At 39.8% G+C, this 25,150-nt stretch overlaps 1 protein-coding gene across 1 annotated transcript in view; it reads right to left on the reverse strand.

Moving 5' to 3' along the window:
- Positions 1–8,440: 8,440 nt before the first annotated feature.
- Positions 8,441–25,150, reverse strand: part of CD53 (CD53 molecule) — a 34,449-nt gene continuing 17,739 nt past the window's right edge. Inside the window, exons 2-8 of the mRNA XM_082366148.1 lie at positions 22,479–22,558; positions 21,399–21,587; positions 19,263–19,337; positions 18,593–18,688; positions 11,289–11,369; positions 10,158–10,241; positions 8,441–9,298 (exon numbers count right to left, since the gene is read on the reverse strand). Coding sequence (XP_082222274.1) covers positions 9,227–9,298; positions 10,158–10,241; positions 11,289–11,369; positions 18,593–18,688; positions 19,263–19,337; positions 21,399–21,587; positions 22,479–22,541 — 660 coding nt within the window. The 5' untranslated portion in view covers positions 22,542–22,558 and the 3' untranslated portion in view covers positions 8,441–9,226. The remainder of the gene's footprint in view (positions 9,299–10,157; positions 10,242–11,288; positions 11,370–18,592; positions 18,689–19,262; positions 19,338–21,398; positions 21,588–22,478; positions 22,559–25,150) is intronic.

Genomic DNA, 25,150 nt, shown 5'->3' on the forward strand with positions numbered 1-25,150 from the left:
GGTTGAAGACCTAAGAGTAAAGCATATCATGTAGAGCCTGGTAGGCATAATAAGGAATCTGGACTTTATTCCAAGAGAAACATAGTTATTGAAGGGTTTCAAGCAGGAAAGTCTCCTGATTTTTTTTAAAGTTTTTTTTTATTGTGGTAAAAGTCACATAATATAAAACACATGATTTTAACCATATTTAACTGTACAGTTCTGTGGCACTAAATACATTCACATAGTTGTGCAAATCTCACCATCATTCATCTCCAGAATTTTTCAACTTCCTAAACTGAAACTTTGTCCTCATTAAACACTAACTCCCCATTCCCCCTCCCCAACCCACCCCTCACTCCTTGGCCCCTGGCATCATTCAATGTACTTTCTGACTCTATGAATTTGACTATTCTAGGTACCTTGTATAAGTGGAATCAAACAGTATTTGTCTACAACTACTGTATATTAAAATGCATTTTTAAGGTTACCTTAATATATGTCTTACAAACAGATTGTATCTTCTTTTTTCCCCCCCTGTGCTATACAGTAGGTATCTATTTTATACATAGTAGTGTATATATATCAATCTCAATCTCCCAATTTATCCGACCCACCCCCTTTCCTCCCTCGGTGTTGATACGTTTGTTCTTTATGTCTCTGTCTCTATTTCTGCTTTGCGAATAGGTTCATCTGTACTATTTTTCTACATTCCACATATATGTGTTAATATACGATATTTGTTTTTCTCTTGCTGACTTACTTCACCCTGTATGACAGTATCTAGGTCCATCCATGTCTCTGCATATAGCACAATTTTATTCCTTTTTATAGCTGAATAATATTCCATTGTATATATGTACCACATCTTCTTTATCCATTCCACTGTTGATGGACATTTAGGTTGCTTCCATGTCCTGGCAATTGTAAATAGAGCTGCAATGAATATTAGGGTGCATACATCTTTTGGAATTATGGTTTCCTCTGGGTATACACCCAGTAGTGGGATTGCTGGGTCATATGGCAGTTCTATTTTTAGTTTTTTAAGGAACCTCCATACTGTTCTCCATAGTGGCTGCATCCATTTACATTCCCACCCACAGTGCAAGAGGGTTCCCTTTTCTCCACACCCTCTCCAGCATTTATTGATTGTAGGTTTTTTGATGATGGCCATTCTGACCAGTGTGAGGTGATTGTAGCTTTGATTGTAGCTTTGATTTGCATTTCTCTAATGATTAGTGATGTTGAGCATCCTTTCATGTGTTTGTTGGCAATCTGTATATCTTCTTTGGAGAAATGTCTATTTAGGTCTTCTGCCCATTTTTTGACTGGGTTGTTTGTTTTTTTGAAATTGAACTGCACGTGCTATTTGTATATTTTGGATATTAATCCCTTGTCAGTTGCTTCGTTTGCATATACTTTCTCCCATTCTGAGGGTTGTTTTTTCGTCTTGTTTATGGTTTCCTTTGCTGTGCAAAAGATTTTAAGTTTCATTAGGTCCCATTTGTTTATTATTGTTTTTATTTTCATTACTCTAGGAGGTGGTCAAAAAGATCTTGTTGTAATTTATGTCAAAGAGTGTTCTGCCTATGTTTTCCCCTAAGAGTTCTGTAGTGTCTGGTCTTACGTTCAGGTCTTTAATCCATTTTGAGTTTATTTTTGTGTATGGTGTTAGGGAGTGTTCTAATTTCATTCTTTTACATGTAGCTGTCCAGTTTTCCCAGCACCACTTATTGAAGAGGCTGTCTTTTCTCCATTGTATATTCTTGCCTCTTTTATCATAGATTAGGTGAGCATAGGTATGTGGGTTTATCTCTGGGCTTTCTATCCTGTTCCATTGATCTATATTTCTGTTTTTGTGCCAGTAGCATACTGTTTTGATCACTATGGTTTTGTAGTACTGTCTGAAGTCAAGGAGTATGATTCTTTCACCTCCATGTTTGTTTGTTTGTTTTGTTCTGTTTTGTTTTTTTCTCAAGATTGCTTTGGCTATTTGGGGTCTTTTGTGTTTCCATACAAAGTGTAAAATTTTTTGTTCTAGTTCTGTGAAAAATACCATTGGTAATTTGATAGGGATTGCATTCAATCTGTAGACTGCTTTGGGAAATAGAATCATTTTGACAAACTTGTTTCTTCCAATCTAAGAACATGGTATATCTCTCCATCTGTTTGTGTCATCTTTGATTTCTTTCATCAGTATCTTATAGTTTTCTGCATACAGGTCTTTTGGGTCCTCAGGTAGTTTTATTCCTAGGTATTTTATTCTTTTTGTTGCAATGGTAAATGGGATTGTTTCCTTAATTTATATTTCTGCTAATTCATTGCTAGTGTATAGGGATGCAAGTGATTTCTGTGCATTAATTTTGTATCCTGCAACTTTACCAAATTCATTGATTAGCATCAGTAGTTTTCTGGTGGCATCTTTAGGATTTTCTATGTATAGTATCATGTCATCTGCAAACAGTGACATTTTAGTTCTTTTCCAATTTGTATTCCTTTTATTTCTTTTTCTTCTCTGATTGCCATGGATAGGATTTCCAAAACTATGTTGAATGATAGTGTCAAGAGCGGGCATCCTTGTCTTGTTCCTGATCTTAGAGGAAATGCTTTCAATTTTTCACCATTGAGAATGATGTTTGCTGTGGGTTTATCATATATGGCCTTTATTATGTTGAGGTAGGTTCCCACTATGCCCACTTTCTGGTGAGTTTTTATCATAAATGGGTGTTGAATTTTGTCAAAAGCTTTTTCTGCATCTATTGAGATTATCATATGGTTTTTATCCTTCAATTTGTTAATATGGTGTATACGTTGTTTGATTTGCATATAGTGAAGAATCCTTGCATTCCTGGGATAAACCCCACTTGTTCATAGTGTATGATCCTTCTAATGTGCTGTTGGATTCTGTTTGCTAGTATTTTGTTGAGGATTTTTGCATCTATATTCATCAGTGATATTGGTCTGTAATTTTCTTTTTTTGTAGTATCTTTGGTTTTGATATCAGGGTGATGGTGGCCTCGTAGTTTGAGTTTGGGAGTGTTCCTCCCTCTGCTATATTTTGGAAGAGTTTGAGAAGGATAGGTGTTAGGTCTTCTCTAAATGTTTGATAGAATTCTCCTGTGAAGCCATCTGGTCCTGAACTTTTGTTTATTGGAAGATTTTTAATCACAGTTTCAATTTCAGGGCTTGTGATTGGTCTGTTTATATTTTCTATTTCTTCCTGGTTCAGTCTTTGAAGTTTGTGCTTTTCTGAGAATTTGTCCATTTCTTCCAGGTTGTCCATTTTATTGGCATATAGTTGCTTGTAGTAATCTTTCATGATCCTGTGTATTTCACAGTGTCAGTTGTTACTTCTCCTTTTTCATTTCTAATTCTATTTTTCTGAGTTATCTCCCTTTTCTTTCTTGATGAGTCTTGTTAAAGGTTTATCAATTTTGTTTATCTTCTCAAAGAACCAGCTTCTAATTTCATTGATCTTTGCTATTGTTTGCTTTGTTTCTATTTCATTTATTTCTCCACTAATTTTTATGATTTCTTTCCTTCTATTAACTTTGGGGGGTTTTTTTTGTTCTTCTTTCTCTAGTTCCTTTAGGTGTAAGGTTAGATTGTTTATTTGAGATTTTTCTCATATCTTGAGGTAGGATTGTATTGCTATCGACTTCTCTCTTAGGACTGCTTTTGCTGCATCCCAGAGGTTTTGGATGGTTGTGTTTTCTTTGCCATTTGTCTCTAGGTATTTTTTGATTTCCTCTTTGAGTTCTTCAGTGATCTCTTGGTTATTTAGTAACGTATTGTTTAACCTCCAAGTGTTTGTGTTTTTTATGCGTTTTTTCCCCTGTAATTGATTTCTAATCTCATAGCGTTGTGGTCAGTAAAGATGCTTGACAAGATTTCGATTTTCTTAAATTTACCGAGGCTGGATTTGTGACCCAAGGTGTGATCTATCCTGGAGAATGGTCCATGTGCACTTGAGAAAAAGTGTTATCTGCTGTTTTCAGATGGAATGGCCTCTAAATATCAATTAAATCTATCTGGTCTATTGTGTCATTTAAAGCTTCTGCTTCCTTATTCATATTCTGTTTGGATGATCTTTCCATTGGTGTAAGTGAGGTGTTAAAGTCCCCCACTATTATTGTGTTACTGTTGATCTCCTCTTTTATAGCTTTTAGCAGTTGCCTAATGTATTGAGGTGCTCCTATGTTGGGTGCATATATATTTAAAATTGTTATATCTTCTTCTTGGATTGATCCCTTGATCATTATGTAGTGTCCTTCTTTGGCTCTTGTAATAGTCTTTATTTTAAAGTCTATTTTGTCTGATATGAGAATTGCTTCTCCAGCTTTCTTTTGATTTCTATTTGCATGGAATATCTTTTTTCCATCCCTTCACTTTCAGTCTGTATGTGTCCTTAGGTCTGAAGTGGGACTCTTGTACACAGCATATATACAGGTCTTGTGTTTGTATCCATTCAGCTAGCCTGTGTCTTTTGGTTGGAGTATTTAATCCATTCACATTTAAGGTAATTATCGATATGTATGTTCCTAGTACCATTTTCTTAATTGTTTTGAGTTTATTTTTGTAAGTCCTTTTCTTCTCTTGTGTTTCCCACTTACAGAAGTTCCTTTAGCATTTGTTGTATAGCTGGTTTGGTGGTGCTGAATTCTCTTAGCTTTTGCTTGTCTGTAAAGCTTTTGATTTCTCTGTCAAATCTGAATGAGATCCTTGCTGGGTAGAGTAATCTTGGTTGTAGGTTCTTCCCTTTCATCACTTTAAATATATCCTGCCACTCTATTCTGGATTGCAGAGTTTCTGCTGAAAAATCAGTTGATAACTTTATGGGGTTTCCCTTGTCTGTTATTTGTTGCTTTTCCCATGCTGCTTTCAATATTTCTTTGAATTTAATTTTTGTTGGTTTGATTAATAGGTGTCTCAACATGTTTCTCCTTGGATTTATCCTGTGTGGGATTCTCTGCACTTCCTGGACTTGGGTGGCTATTTCCTTTCCCATGTTAGGGAAGCTTTCGACTATAATCTCTTCAAGTATTTTCTCAGGTCTTTTCTCTCTTTCTTCTTCTTCTGGGACCCCTATAATTCGAATGTTGGTGCATTTAATGTTGTTGCAGAAATCTCTGTGACTGTCCTCCTTTCTTTTTATTCTTTTTTCTTTATTCTGCTCCTAGGCAGTTATTTCCACCATTCTATCTTCCAGCTCACTCATTCATTCTTCTCCCTCAATTATTCTGCTATTGATTCCTTCTATTGTATTTTTCATTTCAGTTATTGTGTTGTTCATCACTGATTGTTTGTCCTTTAGTTCTTCTAGGTCCTTGTTAAACATTTCTTGTATTTTCTTGACCCATTCCTCCATTCTATTTCTGAGATTTTGGATCATCTTTACTATCATTACTCTGAATTCTTTTTCAGGTAGATTGCCTATTTCCTCTTCATTTATTTGGTCTTGCAGTCTTTTATCTTGTTCCTCTATCTGTAACATATTTCTCTGTCATCTCATTTTTGTTGATGGGTGGGGCTATGTTCCTATCTTGCTGCTTGTTTGGCTTGAGGCATCCAGCACTGGAGTTTGCAGGCAGTTGGGTGGAGCTGGATCTTGGTGCCAAGATGAGGATCTCTGTGAGAGCTCACAGAGATTATTGTTCCCTGGTGTCTGAAGTTCTCTGTTAGTCCAATGCTCCCACCACAGGTGCTCAGGCCCAACCTCCAGCCTGGAAACTACAATCCCACAAGCCAAGAGGTGCAGCAAAAAGGAACAAAAAAGAAAAATAGACAACAAACAAAAAAGAGCAGAACAATAACAAAGAATAAGAAATAAAATAAAATTAGAAAAATAAAAAATATATTAGAAAAAATAAAAATAAAAATGAAACAACAAAACACAACAGCAAAAAAAAATTTTTTTAACTTAAAAAATTTTTTTAAATTAAAATTCCCTGGTGCCTCTGCTATCAATTTCATTGCCCCCACAGTGAGCTACATCCAACCCCTGCCTCCCTAGGAGGGCCTCCAACACCTTTAGGTAGCTATCTGGACCCGCTGTGTCTGCCCCACCTCTGTTTGTGTTTCTTTCACCAGTGTCTGCTCCTGAAGATGGCCCAGAGCACATATGCTCGTGCAAGCCAGCTTGGGGGCAGGCTTCCATGGGTGTGTCCACAGGGGCCATCATGGCTTGAGGAGGCTTTGGAGAATGGTGGTGCTCGGTCTGCCTGGACCCTTGCAGCCCTAGGAGGGGCTTTGTCAGGGGTGGCACATGGGCCACCAGGACCTGTGCAGTCTTTGTAGGCTTTGTGGGGGACAGTGCTCAGGTCCACCAGGACCTGAGCAGTCCCCAGAAGCCCTGGGGGGTGTTGTACTTGGGTCCGTTGGGACCCAAGAAGCCAGAGGAGGCCTCAGCAGGGGCAGGGCTCAGGCATGGGACCTATATGGGCTGAAGAGACCTCCATGAGGTTAGGGCTCAGGCCCAGCACCCTAGCAGGCTTGCTGGTGCCCGAGTGGTGGGGGGAACCCTGGTTTGAGGGGTGGGTGAGCCTGCTCAAGTGTGTGCCCCTGCCACTGCCCAAGGAGGCCAGGCTGGTGGACAGGGAAGGGTGTTGCAAGGGTGGCCTTTCCCTCTGCGCACCACTCAACAATTGCGCCCCACTTCCCTGGTGGCCTGGGCCTCCTCCACCAAACTTCCTGGCTGTGGAACCCTTCCCCCTGCCACCCCAGATCATCTCCCCACCTCCCACAACCGTCCCCTCCCTGGGTCCACCCTCCAAACCCACTGTCCAGCACCCAGCCCTTCTCCCCACCAGGGGACACACAATCCAGGCTGGCGTGCGTAGGGGCCTAGCAAAGACCACACACAGGCCCCACCCCTCTCTCCCCCCAAAGACCTTTGCAGGGCACCCCTCTGACACCCTGCCCCTTGAAGGTCCCCCCGTCTCTGCTGATCCCCCCACCACTAGTGGGTCCCCCTGAGTGCTGAAACCTCTCCTCTCCCCCAGCCCCTCCCCCTAGGGGTGCCAGCCCTGTTCCGTCTCCATCACTCTTCCCTCCCTCCTTCCCTTCCATGTCCCACCCAGCTGCACAGGGACCCCTCCTGTCCCCCAGGTGTCCAAGGTTCCCCATTAATGCCTAGCAGGTGCTCTGTGAGAACTGTTCTGATGCACCCCTGCTGTACCTGTGAGGAGATGCAAACTCCACTTTCTCCTACTCTGCCATCTTGACCCAGAGTTCGAAAGTCTCCTTATTATATTTACGTTTTAGAAATATTATTTTGGCTACTGTATGGAGAATAGCTTAGATGGGGTCAATAGTGGGTACTAGGAGAACAGATAGCAGACAACTGAGGGAATATAGGTAAGAAATGAAATGGGGAGAGTGGATGAATTAGGTATTTTGCAGCTGAATCCTTAGAACTTTATGACTGAATGGATGTTGGGAGGGAAGGGCAGGCTAGAGTTAGGACACAGCCCAGGTTTCTGGCTAGGGCAACCAGAAGGTGGTCTTATCACTCACTGATATGGGGGAACAAAGAAGAGAAACAGGCTTGGAAGATACAATAAGTTTTATTTTGTGCATGTTGAATGTGAGACATGTTTGATACTTGTGATAATCATTAGAATGTCCCCTCTGCTCCTTTACCTCAGGAAAGTACAAAAGATATAGATTTCCTTATAAACTGCTATGAATTTGACCAATTTTCCTAAAAGGAAGTTGGAGATCCTACACAAGTCTTTGAGAATAGAAACCAATTCTGTCACCCCTTTCTTTAACTTCTCTACATTTGACTCTGTATTAGATGTGGTCTGATCTTTTGCTTTCCAAGTATGGTTATCATATAGACAATTAAATTTAGCTTCTCCTGACCCAACAAACATGGTGTAGTTGACCACCTCTAAGATAGCCCCCAGTGATCTCCACCCCATAGTATCTACACACTTGTGTAATTTCCTCCCCTTGAGTGTGAACTTTTCAACTTACTTCTAAGGAATAGTATACAGCAGGACTGATGTGATGGCACTTCTGAGTTAGGTTATAAAAGGAGTGTATGGCTTGTTTTGGGTGCTGTATTTCATGCTGTCTCTTGAATACCTTACTATGGGGAGAATGAGCCTCCATGTCATAAGGCAGTGTTATGGAAAGGTGCATGTGGCAAAGAACTGATGCCTATCAGGAGCCATATGAGAACTTGGAAGTGTGTCCTTTTCTAGTTGAGACTTGAGATGACTGCAGCTGATTGTAGTCATGTGAGAGATCACGAGCCAGAATCACTCAGTAAAGCTGCTCCCAGATTCATGATCAACAAAAAATGTCAGATAATAAATGTTCATTGTTCTCAGCGACAAGTTTTGGAGTAATTCATTATGTAGCAATAGATAACTAATATCCCTAACTTGCTGGCAGGGCAATCAGGCTGAGTCATGGAAATTATATTTGAGACAAAGGAATGAGAATGTAGTGATTGACAGAACATAAGCTATTTTATTTATTGAAGAATTAAAATAGTACATTAACAAAAACTTATCTGAAAGAGAAATAACACCAGAACTCTTTTGAATGTGATTATCACCTAAACCACCAGAAATACCTATCCTGCTGAATTCCTTCATAGTTATGTAAATCAAAGGCTAAGAGATTGGCAGAAATCAGGATGTGAGTCATTGGATAGTTTATTTTGGAAAGACTTAGATGAATCAATAAGACCCTTTAATAAAGAAATTGAAATGAAACCTAACCTTTGGAGAAAGGGTACTCTGTCATTCCTGTAGCCAAGGCCCCCAGACAAAAGGAAACAGAGGATTGTGACAACGATCCAGTGAACCTGGCCCCAGAGCTCCCTTAAGCTTATCTCTTGATTGACTTTGGAGAGTGGGCTGGGCATGATTTAGAGGCCAGAGACTTGTTTGACAATGGGAAGATGCAAAAACTCAAGCTGCAGACCCATCCTTTGATCTTGAGCCATTAGTACCACAGGTTCTCTTGGACTTTCATGTCTGATAAATGCTCAGTTATTAATGAGTGACAAAGCTGCTGCCATGAATGGTAAAGGATTGTCTTGCTATCTGAGATGGGAAGTGCCTGACCAACACCCTCTTCTCTGGTTGTATGAGACAGGGACTCAACAGGGAAGAGATGGGAGGGGGACAAAGACACCAGTTCAGGAGGTGGTCATTTAGGGCTTCATGTTACAAGTGGTTTTGGATTTCCAGTGATGAAACAAGTCTCTCCAGCACAAGGCAGCCGCAGGTCATAATCCTAGGACCTGGCTGGTTTTGTCAATCTGGCAATTCAACGTCAGTGCAAAGGACATCCCCAATACCTGAGGGAAGAGTTGGGAAAATGTGAGGTCTTTACAGGTAGAAACATCTCACTCACAGTCCCTGGGATCAGTCCCAGAGAAAAAGAAATTGTCCATCACACTGAGACTACCCTTCCTACTATCACTTCTAATTCTTTCTCAGGAGTTTTCTCCTTTAGCTTTAGAGTGGCAGTGGGGAGACAAGTGGGGGTAATGATGGCAAGACAGTAGAGTATAAAGTATTGGGACATCTTTTGTCTCCTTAAGAAATCACAGAAGTCCTGCTGCTGGTATAATCAAGCTCTGCACAGGTCAACACTTTGTGCAATGAGTGATCTCTACCCTTGCCTTAGGCCTCTTTGGTTTCCAAGCAGAGAAAAATCATTTCTCTCTGAGCGTCTTGATTAGGTCTTAGCTAATCTGTGATACACTCAAGACACTTGGGTATAAAAATGGTAGAAATATCACATAATAAAAAAAACAAAAAACTACCCCCCATTCACCCTTGACTTGTCAAACTAAGCAGAGAAGCAATGAGGAAATTGATTACAGTTTTCATCACCAACTCCTGCTTAGCACACAAGGCCAATTTTTCAAGTGGAGTGCTTTATTCATCACAGGCTTTTCCAGACCAGCTCTGTGAGGGACCAAAGTAAGGTTCTGCTTGGTGGTTTTTAATTTGACAATGAAACACTCATTTCCCTTAGGGATAAATTAACCAGATAGATCTTACAGCATATTTTCTGTATGCCTTAAACTGGTAATAACATCATTTTCTACTTGACTGGGGGAGCTCATATTTATGTACCTGGTACCGTTCTAAAAATTACATGACTTATCTCATTAAATCCTCAAAGTAGTCCTCTGGTTAAGCTCTTACCTGGATCACACATACACAGATAGTGATGATTCCGATATACAGGAAATTGGAGTGAAACCACAGTTTTGCTTTTACATAGCAACCCTAGAAAAAATTACAAGTACAAATGACACTACTATATTACTCAACTTTATCAGGAGGCTTATTTGGGAAGACAGTTTGTATTTTGCCTTATGCCAAGAGACTTAGGCCAGGCATTATATTTTAATTTTTTTATATGGATGAAGAAATGTGCATAAAATAGAAAATATTAAACTAGAGACTTTTCTGGTATTGTTATCATTACAGTGTCATCTAAAGTAGAAGTCTTAGATCTTTACACACTGAGTTAAACTAGATCCTAAGAGGCAGGTCAACCACATATGTCTTTGTGTTTTTTGAATATTCACTAGTGTCTTGGGATTGACAAATGGGAATATAGGTTATGCAATCCTAGGACTGGTTGCATTTCAGCTTCTGCTTCAAAAGCCAGTAAACATATAATAGGCCTGCCAAGCTGCAGGGCAGTTGCTGGTTGGTAGGTGTCCCAGTCTTTCTTCACAGACCCTCCCAAATTCCAGAGATTTCCAAACAACCTCAAGTGAGTAACATGGGGTAGCAGGACCTTAGGGACTTAGTCTAGTTGAAAGTTGATTTGGGCTTCTTCTCTGGGTCTAGTCAGAAGTTCCATCAACTCTCTCTTCCCCAGCTCCTCACTCCTTCACTTATGATTCATTCTGCTAAAGGGTTGGATGCTGCCATCTCCAAGGAAGGAGAGCAGGGAAACAGGTAGAGAGAGAAGCTTTTCTGCTTCAACCTTACAATTTCACTTTCAACCATAAGAAGACCTAATTCTTGCTCAAGAAAAATCTAGACATAGTCTTCTGCCACTATCACATAAAATTTCCCCTCTAATGTAATAGTTTAGAGTAGCAAGATTCTTCATGGCATCTCTAATCTAGATGAACTTACTCTTTTTTTGTTTGTTTTTCTTATTTGTCTAGTTATATGGGTTGTTTCCCTGGTCTCTCTTTTGTTTAAGGTTTCCTGTTTCTGGCTGGGAGGACTAGGTCCTGTATGACTGGAGTTTCTAAGGTAATTAAAAGTTTAATCACAGTGGCCAATAGCAGAAAATTTCTAAAAATAAATTACCTTAACTTGTGGTTCTGAGGGGCAAGATGCTGGTGGGCTGCCCATCCAATCACTCGTGCCATTTACACCGCAACATTGCAGCTGAAAGCCAAACCCCAAACAAGTGATGGTTAGTAAGATAACAGAAAGAAAACCATGGGCCAGAATTGGCCTGACTACTATGGCTTCTTAAAACTAAGTACTTTCAAACCTGTGATAACATTTCTTTCACACAAAACTTCTTGAAGTAGAGAGGGCATATTTAATTTATTCACATTTTACAAATAAAAAATTAGGCACACAGGAGACTTTATAATGGAGGGATCAGGCTGACCACACCTAGACCCATTGTATGGCTGTTAGCATAGCTGATGCTATCTTGGGCCCTTACAGTTTCTCCTGTCCTACCGCTGACCCTACCCAGGGTACAGTAAATCACTTCTATGTCATAAAGAGCTTTGTAATTAATAGATATTGTGGCCTCTATGCTCTGTTAGTCCCCAAACAATGATGATAACCTTTGCTGATGTTCTCCCAGTGCCCACAAGACTAGTTACCATTCATTCTGACTTAGGAATGTATGTCCTGTTTCCAAGCATCTACCTCCATACACTAAGTTAACTATAAAATTGTCCCGATGGCTCCTTGGCAGTGTGGAGTGTAGCTGCAAATGCTTCCTGATCCTTGTCCTCCAGATCCTAATACTACCCTGTGAGTAAGTTACCCTATAATAAACTGATCCAGTGATTATATGGAACTGCCTGCCTTGTTTTTTGGTCTCAAGATGCCTCCTCAGTTCACTGGGCACTTTTCGTTCCCTCCATCCTTGGACAATTGGCAAGTCAGGCAGGAGACTGAAAATAATGCAGGAATGGGTGAAGGGGCCAAACAGGGAAAAGCTTGTTGTCTGTGGGGGAAACCCCAGGTTGGCCAGCCATTTCCATGTGGGGTGATCTGGCTATATTTATGGAACACTTCAGGCTGGTGCAAGAGTAGAAGGATACCCTGAAAACACCAAAGGGCATACTAGATGTATTAACCGAAGAGGTAGCACAGTGAAAGTGGGGTGAAAAAAAAGTGAGCAAGTTATTGCAGCTGTTGCATGGCCTTTGTTATGGACTCTAAATATTAGCACAGAAAAGGAATTACAGTTCACCTGGGAACTAGAGAAGACTAAAGAGGCGCTGGCACTAGAGAGGACTGTCTGGATGGCATGTTCTGCAACTTAGGACATTATGTCAAAGAAAATACAACAAGAGGAAGAACATATTGAAGTGATGGAATGTAAGATGGCTAATCTTGACTTAGGAATGCACGTCCTGTTTCCAAGTATCTACCCCCATACCCTAGGTTACCTATAAGATCATCCCAATGGCCCCTTGACAGTGTGGAATGCATCTGCAAATGCCTCCAAATCATCTGCCTACTCCCAATCCCACTCTGTAAGTTACCCTATAATAAGCTGATCCATTGATTATATGGAGCTGCATGCTTCACTTTTTGGTCTCAAGATGCCTTCTCAGTTCATTGGGCAGTTTTTGTTCCCTCTGTCCTCTGACACTCACCAACAAGTCTTAAGATCACAAAAAGTAGGACAATCAGATATTCTGTGCCTTCTTATGTGATGCTGTAGGAAATATCTATGTTAGTCTCACCACAAATAGAACCTTTATCAAGCCTCCAGATTCACAAGTATGGGAGACAGAGACTCCCTGTTGCTAAAATACTTTGAGAAGCAAATAGCCGAATCCAGAAATTGGGGAATTCTACAGGACAAACAACCTAATTTCTTTCCACAAGTAAATAGCATGAACACAGAGAGATACTATCATAGATTAAAAGAGATTTAGAGACATATTATCCAAATATAATATGTGGACCTCGTTTGGATCTTGGTTGGAAGAAACCAATTAAAAATAATATTTTTAGGTAAATGATTATAGACATTTATTAATGATATTAAAGAATTATTGTAAATTTTTAGGTGTATTAAAAAGACATTATTTTACTAGAAGATTAAACAACACACTTTTAAATAACACATGATCAGAAAAGAAATCTCAAGAGAAATTTTAAAATATTTGAAAACATATATAAAAATGAAAACACACATGGAAACACAACTTATAAAAATATATGGGATGCAGCAAAAGCAGTGCTTAGAGGGAAATTTATACACTGAATAAAAATATTAGAAAAGAAGAAAGATCAAAAAATCAATAATCTCAGTGTATATCTTAGAAGACTAGAAAAAGAAGAGCAAATTAAATTCAAAGTAAGAAGAAAAATAAATGAGAATTAAAGCAGAAATCAATAAAATTGAAAACAAGAAATCAATAGAGAAAAATCATCAAAATTAAAAGGTGGCCTGGGGCTTCCCTGGAGGCGCAGTGGTTGGGAATCTGCCTGTCAATGCAGAGGACACGTGTTCAAGCCCTGGTCTGGGAAGATCCCACATGCCGCAGAGCAACTAGGTCCGTGAGCCACAATTACTGAGCCTGCGCGTCTGGAGCCTGTGCTCCGCAACAAGAGAGGCCACGATAGTGAGAGGCCTGCGCACCGCGATGAAGAGTGGCTCCCGCTTGCCGCAACTAGAGAAAGCCCTCACACAGAAACGAAGACCCAACACAGCCAAAAAAAAAAAAAAAAAAAGTGGCCTGGAGAGATTGATCAAGATGGTGGAGTATGAGGACGTGAAGCTTCACCTCCCCCTATGAACACATCAAAAATACATCTACATGTGGAAAAATTCTCACTGAAAACTAGCTAAAAACTGGCAGAAGGACTCCTGTACAACCAAGGCTGTAAAAAAAATACACATATAATTGGGTAGGAAGGGGAAAAAAGTGATTAGGTCAGGACCTGTGCCCCTGGGAGGGGACTCAGAGTGAAAGGGAGAATGCATGGGTGGGATACCGACCCTGGGGAGTGAGTGGTGAGAACCACAAATTTGCAGCCCCAGTCGTGGGGTCCTATGCTTGGGAGAAAAGGTGCCTTGTCTGACTGGAGTACTGGTTGGATTAACAGGAGGGCTGTGGAAGCCTGGACTCCACTCGTGAGGAGCGCATGCATGCTGGCTTGCCTCCAAGGCAGGGTGGAGAGATGTCTGCTTTAGCAGCTGCCAGATTTCTTGCAACCACCTACTCGCATGCCCTAACCCAAGCCAAGCAAACGCTCTGGCCCCACTCATTCCATGTCACAGTGCAACACTGGATCTGGGGTGGCCATGACCAAGGAGAAGATGCAAACCGTGGGACACAGAGGTGACCCAGTATAGTGGCGGAGCCTGGGTGGGGCAGCAGCTGCCATTGTTGGTGTTTACTCAAGCAGTACATCAGAAACATCCTAGATCTCTGATGGAGGCTGTTCTACCACCTTCCCCCCCGCCCGCCATACACTGAGAGTCCATGTGGACCCCACCTACCCTGAGGTGTGGCTCCACAACAAGGCAGGGGAGGCAGAGGCTGGGGGCAGTGATTGGCTGTGAGGGACAAGGGGATTTGCAGCCAAGGCTGCTTCTGAGCAGAATGAGGGAAACAATTGCAGGTGTCTGTGAAGCAGCACATCAAAGACAGCTCAGATGTCTGTCTTCAGCTGACATGAGCCAAGAGCCCATATGGGTCCCACTTGCTTCAGCACTTCCCCTTTCTGGGTCAAGGGTCCCAGTGCAGGCAGAGGGGAAAACACACACTAAGGGAACAGAGCCAGTTCAGGTCTGACTCTTAGGGCTTTGACTCCAGCAACTTGGATCAGACCCTGCCACTGATAGGGCAGTGATGATCACTGAGCAGAGGGGAAGTTCCACCTTACATCTGGCTCTAGATCTAGCCCTTGCACCTCTAGTCCCACTCCCCACCAAGGTGATAGCTGTCAGCACACACTAAGGAAAGACGTGACTTGCATCCCCATCAAATCCAGCTCTCCCACCAAAGGCTTTGGGCATGCATAGTCTATACAGGGACACTCCCACATAACAACACCCCTTCAAGACTGCAGTAGGTAACTCTTTCACCTAAATTCATAGAGGCAGAGAAAGTTAAGCAAAATGAAAAGGCAGAGGACCTGCTCTCAATTGAAAGAGCAAAAGAAAACCCCTGAATAAATAAATAATGCAATAGAAATAATTTACAGATAAAGAGTTCAAAATATTGGTAATAAAAATGTTAACTGAATTAGGGAAAATAAGAGATGTACACAGTGAAAACTTTAGAGGGGAACACAAAAATATAAAAAAGAAAGAAAGAAAGAGTATACAGAGTGGGAAGGAAGACATAAAACTGTTTTTGTTCACAGGTGATATGATCATCTATGAAGAGAATCTGAAAGAATTGACATAAAAAATTCCTGGGACTAACAAGCAATTATAACAAGATTGCAGAACATAAAGTTAATATACAAAAGCCAATTGCTTTCCTATATTACAACAATGAATAAGTGGAATTTGAAATTAAAAACACAATACCATTTACATTAGCATCCCCCAAAATGAAATACTTAGGTATTCAATATAAATCTAACAAAATATGTACAAGATCTGTATGAGGAAAAAACTCATAAAACTCTGATGAACAAAATCAAAGAAGAACCAAGTAAATGGGGAGATATGCCATGTTCGTGGATAGGAAGACTCAGTGTTAAGGTATTAGTTCTTCCCAACTTGATCTATAGATTCAGTGCTACCCCAATCAAAATCCCAGCCGGTTATTTTATGGATATGAACCAACTGATTCTAAAGTTTATATAGAGAGGCAAAAGACCCAGAATAGTCAATACAATATTGAAGAAAAAGAACAAATTTGGAGGACTGATGCTACCCAGCTTCAAGACTTACTATAAAGCTACAGTAATCAAGACAGTATGGTATTGGTGAAAGAATAGACAAATAGATTTAGAGAGCCCAGAAACAGGCCTGCATAAATATAGTCAAATGATCTTTGACAAAGGAGCAAAGGCAATACAATGGAAAAAAGATAGTCTGTTTAACAAATGGTGCTGGAATAACTGGACATACACATGCAAAAAAAAAAAAAAGAAAGAAAGAAAGAAAGAAAAAAATCTAGACTGAGACCTTACACCCTTCACAAAAATTAACTCCAAATAGATCATAGACCTAAAAGTAAAACACAAAACTATAAAAATCCTAGAAGATAATACAGGAGAAAACCTACATGACCTTGGTTATGATTATATATTTTTTGAAACAACACCAAAGGTATGACCCATGAAAGAAATAATTGATAAGCTGGACTCAGATAAAATTAAAAACTTATATTCTGCAAAAGACAATATCAGGAGAATTAGAAGACAAGCCACAGACTGGGAGAAAATATTTGCAAAAGACACATCTGATAAAGGATTGTTGCCTAAATATTAAAACAAAAAAAAAACCTCTTAAAACTCAACAATAAGAAAACAACCAACCTGATTAAAAAATGAACCAACGACCTTAACAGACACCTCACCAAAGAAGATATACAGATGGCAAATAAACATATGAAAATCCACATCATACGTCATCAAGGAAATGAAAATTAAAACAATGAGCTACCAGTACACGCCTATGAAGGTGGTCAAAATCTGGAACACTGACACTAAATACTCATGAGATGTGGAGCAACAGGAACACCCATACATTGCTGGTGGGAATGAGAAATGGTACAGATGCTTTGGAAGAACATTTGGAGGTTTTTTACAAATTATACATACTTTCACCAAATGAACCAGCAATCATGTTCCTCGGTATTTATCCAAAGGAGTTGAAAAGTTATGTCCACAGAAAAAAAACTGCTCATGGATGATTATAGCAGCTTTATTCATAATTGCCAAAACTTGAAAGCAACCAAGATGTCCTTCAATAGGAGAATGAATAAGTAAACTGTGGTATATCCAGAAAATGGAATATTAACACTAAAAGTAAATGAGCTATCAAGCCATGAAAAGACATGGAGGGATCTTAAAAGTATATTAGTAAGTGGAAGAAGCCAGCTTGAAATGATTATATACAGTATGACTTCAACTATATGACATTCTGGAAAAGGCAAAACTATGGAGACAATAAAAAGATCAGTGGTTGCCAAGGATGAGGGTAGGAGGAGGTATAAATAGGCAGAGCACAGAGGATTTTTATGGTAGGGAAACTACTCTGTATGATATTATAATGATGCACATATGTCATTATAAATTTGTTCAAATGAATAGAATGTGCAACACCAAGAGTGAACCCTAATGTTAAATATGGACTTTGGGTGATAATTATGTGTCAATGTAGGCTCATTCTTCATTTAAAAAAATGTACCATTCTGGTGAGCGATTTGATAATGGGGGAGACTATGCATGTGTGGGAGTATATGGGAAATCTCTGTACCTCCCTCTCAGTTCTGTTGTAAACCTAAGACTGCTCTAAAAAAATAAAGTGTTTGTGAAAAAAGAACTTATCTTTATATTTAATTTTAAATGATATAATATCTATTATTTGCTTTAATAAATACTAGCAAAAAAAGCATAGAGGGTTAGCTAAAACACCATCGGCAACATGTTGACTATTGAAGCTTGGTGATATGTACCCAGAGATTCATTTTTCTATTATTCTCTTTTCTTTTGTATAAGTCTAGAAATTCTATAATAAGAAGGCTTCTAAACAGGATTTTTTTTTAAAAAAAGGAAAGAAAAAGAAAGAATTGGGGATCCAGAAAGGTTAAGTGACTTTTCCAAGACCACCTAATCCTGGTCTCTGGGCTTTAATTCCTGTGCTATTTCTTTTACTCCACACTAAGCAGGCATAGCAGGGCCACAGGCGACTCCATGTGGTCATAATGGTATTGTCTGAGACACAAGCTATGCCAGTATCATGCTGGCTCCCTGACCCCAACACACCAAGGCAGGAATACCAATTTAATATATATGTTTGTTGGTGGGTTAGGGCATGAGGAATGGGGTGCTGGTGAGCTAGATAACAAGAATGATTTGGGATACTCAGGACTTCAAAAAAGATTTCTTGCATTAAACAATTTCTGTTTTCAGAAAAATTTTGGAAAATACATAAACGAATCCAGTATAACATGTTTGGGTCTTTCTTACATCTTAGTAGGGCTTTAAAAATGAGCCTGAGTGGGTGAAGGGTAAAAGAGAGAATGTAGACAACTTTGTACCAATCAAGCTGATTCCTGTGCTCTCCTGTTTGTGACAGCCAAGCATTATTCTGAACCTAGGGGCTGTGGACCTTAGATTCTGAAACTTTCATGAAAGGAAGACCCGTCTAGTCCCCAGGGACTGAGGTTGGAAAATTATGTCTGGGCTGAGCTGAGGAGGATTCCACTTGTACTCACAAATGACTGGATGGAGTCCCATGCTGCCTTGGTGCTGTTGTCTGAATAATATTGCTGGATGCTCTCAGTCAGACCCTCAGCCACATAGTCATTCAGCTGGGTGGGGCACATTCCAGCAGAGAAGACATTGTAAAAAGCAAGTGAGTTCAAGGAACAAGGAATTTCTAATGTAGGCTAATAAAATGGTTCCATCTGCTCCTCCCTTCCAAATGGTCTCCTCAGAACTAGGAAGTGAGGGGAGGGAGCTTATATATAGGAAGAAATGCTGAGGATGAGATGCCACTGAAGGAAGAAGTACACAGTGGTCTCTTGTCCGTCCAGAACTCTGGTTTTACAAAGGAGGAAAATGGACAATCAAAGCATGTGTTCTCTTAGGCACTGAGACAGATATTCTGTACTGCCAAACACATGGAGAAAAGTAAATAGGTAACTAGGAGGAAGATAAACTTGTTTTTTTACTGTTCTTCCTATTCATCCTTCAAAACACCACTCAAATGCAATCTCCTTCATGATTTTTTTTCTCTCCCCAATTGCAATTAATCCCTCTTTCCTTCATCCTTCTACTTTGATTCTAACTCTATTATAGGACTTATTTTGTGCCAATTTCTTCTCCACTGCACACTACCCACTCTTAGCAATACAGCAATGAGTTTTATTCTCTATAACTTACCTTCTGTTCATACACGAAGAGCAGGATGGCCAAGGTCACCTCAGCAAGGAGGATAATCAGCAGCAGGACAAAGAACTGGGACAAAGCAGAGAGATGCTCACAGCACTGATCCTCATTCCTCCCCCACTTCTACTTCACCCTGGGAGCATCCAGGCATGTCTCTGCACATGTGCTGCAGGTTCTGTTCCTGCCTGTTCGAGCCTTCATAAGCTTTCTCTTGTTTTGTGAGGAATATTTGTTCTTTTCCTACAACTAGACTCCAAGACTCTAGAGGGCAGATCAGCTGTCTTCTAACTTTGTTCTCTTCTTCCCATTGTGCCTACTGAGTTACATGTGCATAATGAATAGGCAATACCATTTGTTGAATCAGTGAAGAAGTTTTGGCATCAGCCTATTGAAACAACTGAGCAAAAACTAGTAAACTAAACCATGTGTCTTTAGAGTTTGGGGCCTGGTCTTTTCGGCAAGCAAAGGGCTATTTTGGGGTGGAGGAAGGTGATGGTAGAGGTTGAGAATAGCCCTGTACAGATGGGGAGAAAAGGTGCTCTAATCATGGTCTTAACTCATATTTATCTCCAACTCTAGGTGCTTACGCTAATCACAACAGAAAACACATTTTCACTTATTCACTTTCCTTCATTTTTTACCCCAACACAAAATTTGACTGCTGAAAACCTTTTTCCCAAGTCTATAATCTTCCATCTTTTGCCACTAGTCTGGGAACTATCTGAGAACAAGGACTTTCTTATTCTATCCCCCTTTTTTTTTCTTTTTTAATTAATTTATTTATTTTTGGCTGTATTGGGTCTTCGTTGCTGTGCGCCGGTTTCTCATTGCGGTGGCTTCTCTTGTTGCAGAGCACGGGCTCTAGGCGCACGGGCTTCAGTAGTCATGGCTCGCGGGGCTCTACAGTGAAGGCTCAGTAGTTGTGACACACGGGCTTAGTTGCTCTGCAACATGTAGGATCTTCCCGGACCAGGGCTCGAAGCCGTGCCCCCTGCATTGGCAGGTAGATTCTTAACTACTGTGTCACCAGGGAAGCCCTCTTATTCTATCTCTTGACTCCAGTTTAACAGTTGACCCATAATGGAAAGAAGATTAACCACATGACTTGAGGAAAAAGAAAGGTGATTGGGAATCCATATTTATGGATAGAGTGGTACTGTTATACCAAGCTCTGTTCTGAGCACACCAGAGAAATGAAGAGCTCTTCCTCCATAGATCTTACAGGAAAAACCTAAGTCTAAAGGTGCTCCTTAGGATAGGTAACTGACAGGGAGCAAGTGAAAAGGTTTAGCATCTCTCATGTTAGACCTCAATGGCTGCAGCCTAGGCCTTCACCCGGTTGGGTCACTCAAACTAAGGTGTATCTAGTGCAGATATCAGATAGGTAAGCATCCTCTGCCATTTTAGGAGGGTTACAGCACTCAGAAGAATCTAGAGACTATATTTTCCATCAGTTAGTGACTCTGAGTCAGATCCTGGAAATATATAATAATGTGAGGAGGATTTAGGCAGATGGATGACAGTTGATTTCAACCAGATATAAATAAGAAATGGGGGGGGGGGGATAAATTGGGAAATTGGGATAGACATAGAAACACTACTATAGATAAAATAGATAACTAATAAGAACCTGCTGTATAGCACAGGGAACTCTACTCAATACTCTGTAATGGCCTACATGGGGAAAGAATCTAAAAACAAAAAAAGAGTGGATATATGTTTATGTATAGCAGATTCACTTTCCTGTACACCCAAAACTAACACAACATTGTTAATCAATTATACTCCAATAAAAATTTTAAAAATAAAATAAAATAAATGATGAAATCTATAGAAAAAAAAGAAATAAAAGTTATGAAGGCAAATTATAATGACAAGGTCGTCATTAACAGTGTAACATGGATGTCAAAGAGGATAGCAATGCCCTCTCTTATCCATCCCTGGGACCCCAGTCAAAAACAAAATACTACTGGTCTAGACAGAGTGGACTGACCTGAGGTGCCAAATTTATGTTCCTATGATTTCCCTGCACTAATAGGTGAGCTGCCAGAAAACATCTTGCCTGTGGCTTAAGCCAAGGCATCATGTCACCCCACTTAGGACACCACATCAGCTGTGAGAGTAACTCACCGACATAAGCAGGCACTTATTCTCCTTGATGGATCCCATGCAGCCCAGGAAGGCAACCACCATGATAATGGAACCCACGATGACAAGCACATTGCCCAGCGTGAGGGAGGGGAGGTTATGGAAGAGCACTCCAAAGTTGTTATGGATCAGGAGGTAGATCCCAAAGCCCAAAATGCAACAGCCACAGAGCTGAAAGGAAGAATCACATAACACTCTGAAATAAAATGTGGTTCTTGAATATCCCCTCATACTCACTTAATTGAGATTAGAATCACCTTTTTCTATTGGTTCTACCCAACAAACTCTTTACCCAGATTTCCCCATGCACCTAGAAAAAAAGTTATCATCTCCTGGATGTCCCACTCATGCCTCATCTTACCCATATCAGATACCAGGGAAAGCTCATTCCTATGGGTAACACAGTATCTTCATGCATCAGATTCCCACTCTTGCTTCCAGATCCTCATGATTCAGATCTCTACTCCTTGTTCCCTCAGCTGCTTATATATGGTCTTCCCTTTGGAAACCACAACCATGTAAAGAGAATACCCTGGTTGAGAAGTTCATCTTTCTTGGCAGAGAACTAGAGAAGCCAAACTTTTAAGAATCTTCTCATAGAAACATGAGTACCAACCTATTCTATGTCTGAAATTCAATTGCTGAATCTGGTATAGTGACACCTCCCCAGAAAAGGTGACTTCCTTTTCAATCAGCTATTTTTTCCAGGGGGTCAGGTTTGGGCATTGGGGGAGCAAGAAAAAAAGAGCCATTCAATACAGAGAATGTAGAGTCTTAGGTTTCTCACCCATAGATGTCAGCAGTGAGCAGTAATAGCCTAAAGCTCCCAGAGAAACAGTATCCCCAACTGCACTGGTATCTTTCAATTTTGCAGGCTTATACTATGGCAGGATGGAAAGAGGGGAGAAAATTATCATTCCCTTCTTCTTAGGCTGGGTATACTGCACCTGACCTGGGCATGTGTGGGTTCCACTCCACACCAGGCTCTTCAGGAGAGGAGAGAGAAGTAGAGTGTAGCTAGGAAGAGGTGAGTTCAACCATGCTCAGAAGAGACAGACTTACCCAAAAGATCAAATTGAAGAAAAACAGGACATACTTCAGCAATTTCAAGCTACTCATGCCCATGCTGAGATATTCTTGCCCTAAAAAGTAGAAGGAAGAAAAGAGGACATAAGTGACCTGGCTCTGCAAAGTGGCACCAGAGATCAGAGGACACATATGTCCAGGGTTCAAAGATCTCCAGCATCACCTTGGGTTTGAGCTGTGAATCTTTTCTGGAAAGTTTCCCCAAACTTCTTGCTCTTTTAGTCTCTGAACTGAGGAACCAATTGTTCCATCTTGGACACTCACATTTGTTTCAATTCAGCAAGCTAAAGATGCTTAACCTTGAATTAAGCACTCTAGAAGTAAGCAATAGAGCCATTCTTAGAGGAGGGTGAGTCAGTGACACATACCAGGCCAGTGCTCAGGGACTGAAGGCAGCCCTGGGATCAGGGATAGGCTGGTCAATCAGCTGTGGAGAAAGTCAGTGACTTGAACCACCAGTTTCTTAAATACCCTGAGATGCATATACATTCTACATTTGGTCTATGAACTTCTCCACATGAAAACGGGGGGAACATATCTATGCCTTATTCATTCTTCTACTGAAGAAACATATATGGTGTTTTCTGTTCTAGGTGCTGTGGGAGATATAAACATGACTAAGCAATAGCTATCCTCCAGAAAATGTCAATCTTACAGCAGAGATAACACTGACCAACAAATATCCAGTGAAGAAACAAAAAGAGATTACAATGAGAGCTTGAATTTTTTTAAAATAGAATTTTGTTTTTCAGTGAGGACATCAGTATCCAAAGTCTGGTCCTCAATTCTAGAGATCCAGATACACAGTTTTGAATTTTCTCTCAGAAGTAATGAGTTTCTGTAGCATGACTCATATTTTAAAACTGCACATAAAACTGATATACAAAGCAAGAAAGTCAATTTATTGTTTTTTCTCCCATTAGAACTATGCTTTTTCTAGTGCATAGATTGCTTTTATAATCCATCATACCCTTGTTACAGTGTCAAGATACCCAGAAATCAGATGGTCTTAAGGGATGGTTCATTCAGGCTATAAATAAGCCTGATGAGCTACTTATGTTACATAATAGAGTAATCTTCTCTGTTAAAAAGGTCAAATACTTATATCTATCTCATACCATTTTCCTATTTCTTTATCTTGTCCTTCTCTTTTCCCTTCCTTCTTATCTTGACCCTCAGAATTATTCTTAATTGTTAATAATTACTTTAACCAAGTTAAAATAAAAGTGGATTTTAATTTTATTTGGAAATGCTTAGGAGGTAAAAAAAAATAAAAGTATGATGATTTATTACATAAGCTTTGAAGTCAAACTTGAAGTCAGCTTTCACATATGCCACTGAACAGGTGTGTGAGATTTGTAAACCTACTTAACATTTCCAGTTACAATTTATCCCTGTGTAAAATGGGGTAATACTTATACATTATAGGGTAGAAGTAAAGGTTAAATCATCTTACCACAGAGACTGATATATGACCAGTACTCAATAAATGGAACCCAAGTTTATTTAGATGGATTTGAGTATTTCTCAGGCCTCATAGTCAAGGGTTAGCTGCTCAAAAAGACTACACTCATTTGAATGTGTTCACTTGAATGTCACCTCCTTCATCAATCCAGCTGAAAATCGTTGTATTTCCATGGCAGTTAGTACTGTTCTTTGGGACTTGACAAATTCATCTTTCATTACTTGATATTGCCTGTGCAAAGAGCTATCATAAGGAATCTCAAAAATTTGGAGATAAGGACTGGTAAATTTCACATCTTAAGAGTTAAATTAATTAAAAATTCTAGCTAAACAAATAATTTATCCATAGATATATCTTAGTCTGGGAGATACTTGGTCAATGTACAGAGAAAAAAGAACAAAGCTGGGATTATAACCCTCCCAGACTTCACATGTACTATTGGGTTGGCCAAAAAGTTCTTTCAGGGTTTTCTATAAGATCTTATCCATAAGATCAATGCAAACTTACAGTAATCAAAACAGCATGGTATCGGCCCAAAAACAGATACATAGATCAATGGAACTGAATAGAGAGCCCAGAAATAAACCCATGCCCCTATGGTCAATTAATATATGGCAAAAGAGGCAAGAATACACAATGGAGAAAAGACAGTCTCTTCAAAAACTTGTGCTGGGAAAACTGGACAGCCACATGTAAAATAGAGAGGTTAGAACATTCTCTTACACCATATACAAAAATAAATGCAAAATGGTTTAATGACCTAAATGTAAGACCAGAAACTATAAAACTCCTAGAGCAGAACATAGGCTGAACACTCTCAACATAAATCATAGCAATATTTTCTTGCATCAGTCTCCTAAGGCAAAAGAAATAAAAGCAAAGATAAACAAATGAGACCTAATTGAAGTTAAAAGTTTTTGCACAGCAAAGGAAACCATCAACAAAATAAAAAAACAGCCTATGGGATGGGAGAAAATATTTGCAAATTATGAAACCAACAAGGGGTTAGTATCCAAAATATATAAACAGCTCATACAACTCAATATCAAAAACCAGATAATCCAATCAAAAATGGGCAGAAGACTTGAACAGACATTTTTCCAAAGAAGACATGCAGATAGATGGCTAACAGGCACATGAAAAGACACTCGGCATCACTAATTATTAGAGAAATGCAAATCAA

Source organism: Balaenoptera borealis (assembly GCF_965194805.1).
Source record: "Balaenoptera borealis genome assembly, chromosome: 1".
Classification (NCBI taxonomy): Eukaryota; Metazoa; Chordata; class Mammalia; order Artiodactyla; family Balaenopteridae; genus Balaenoptera; species Balaenoptera borealis.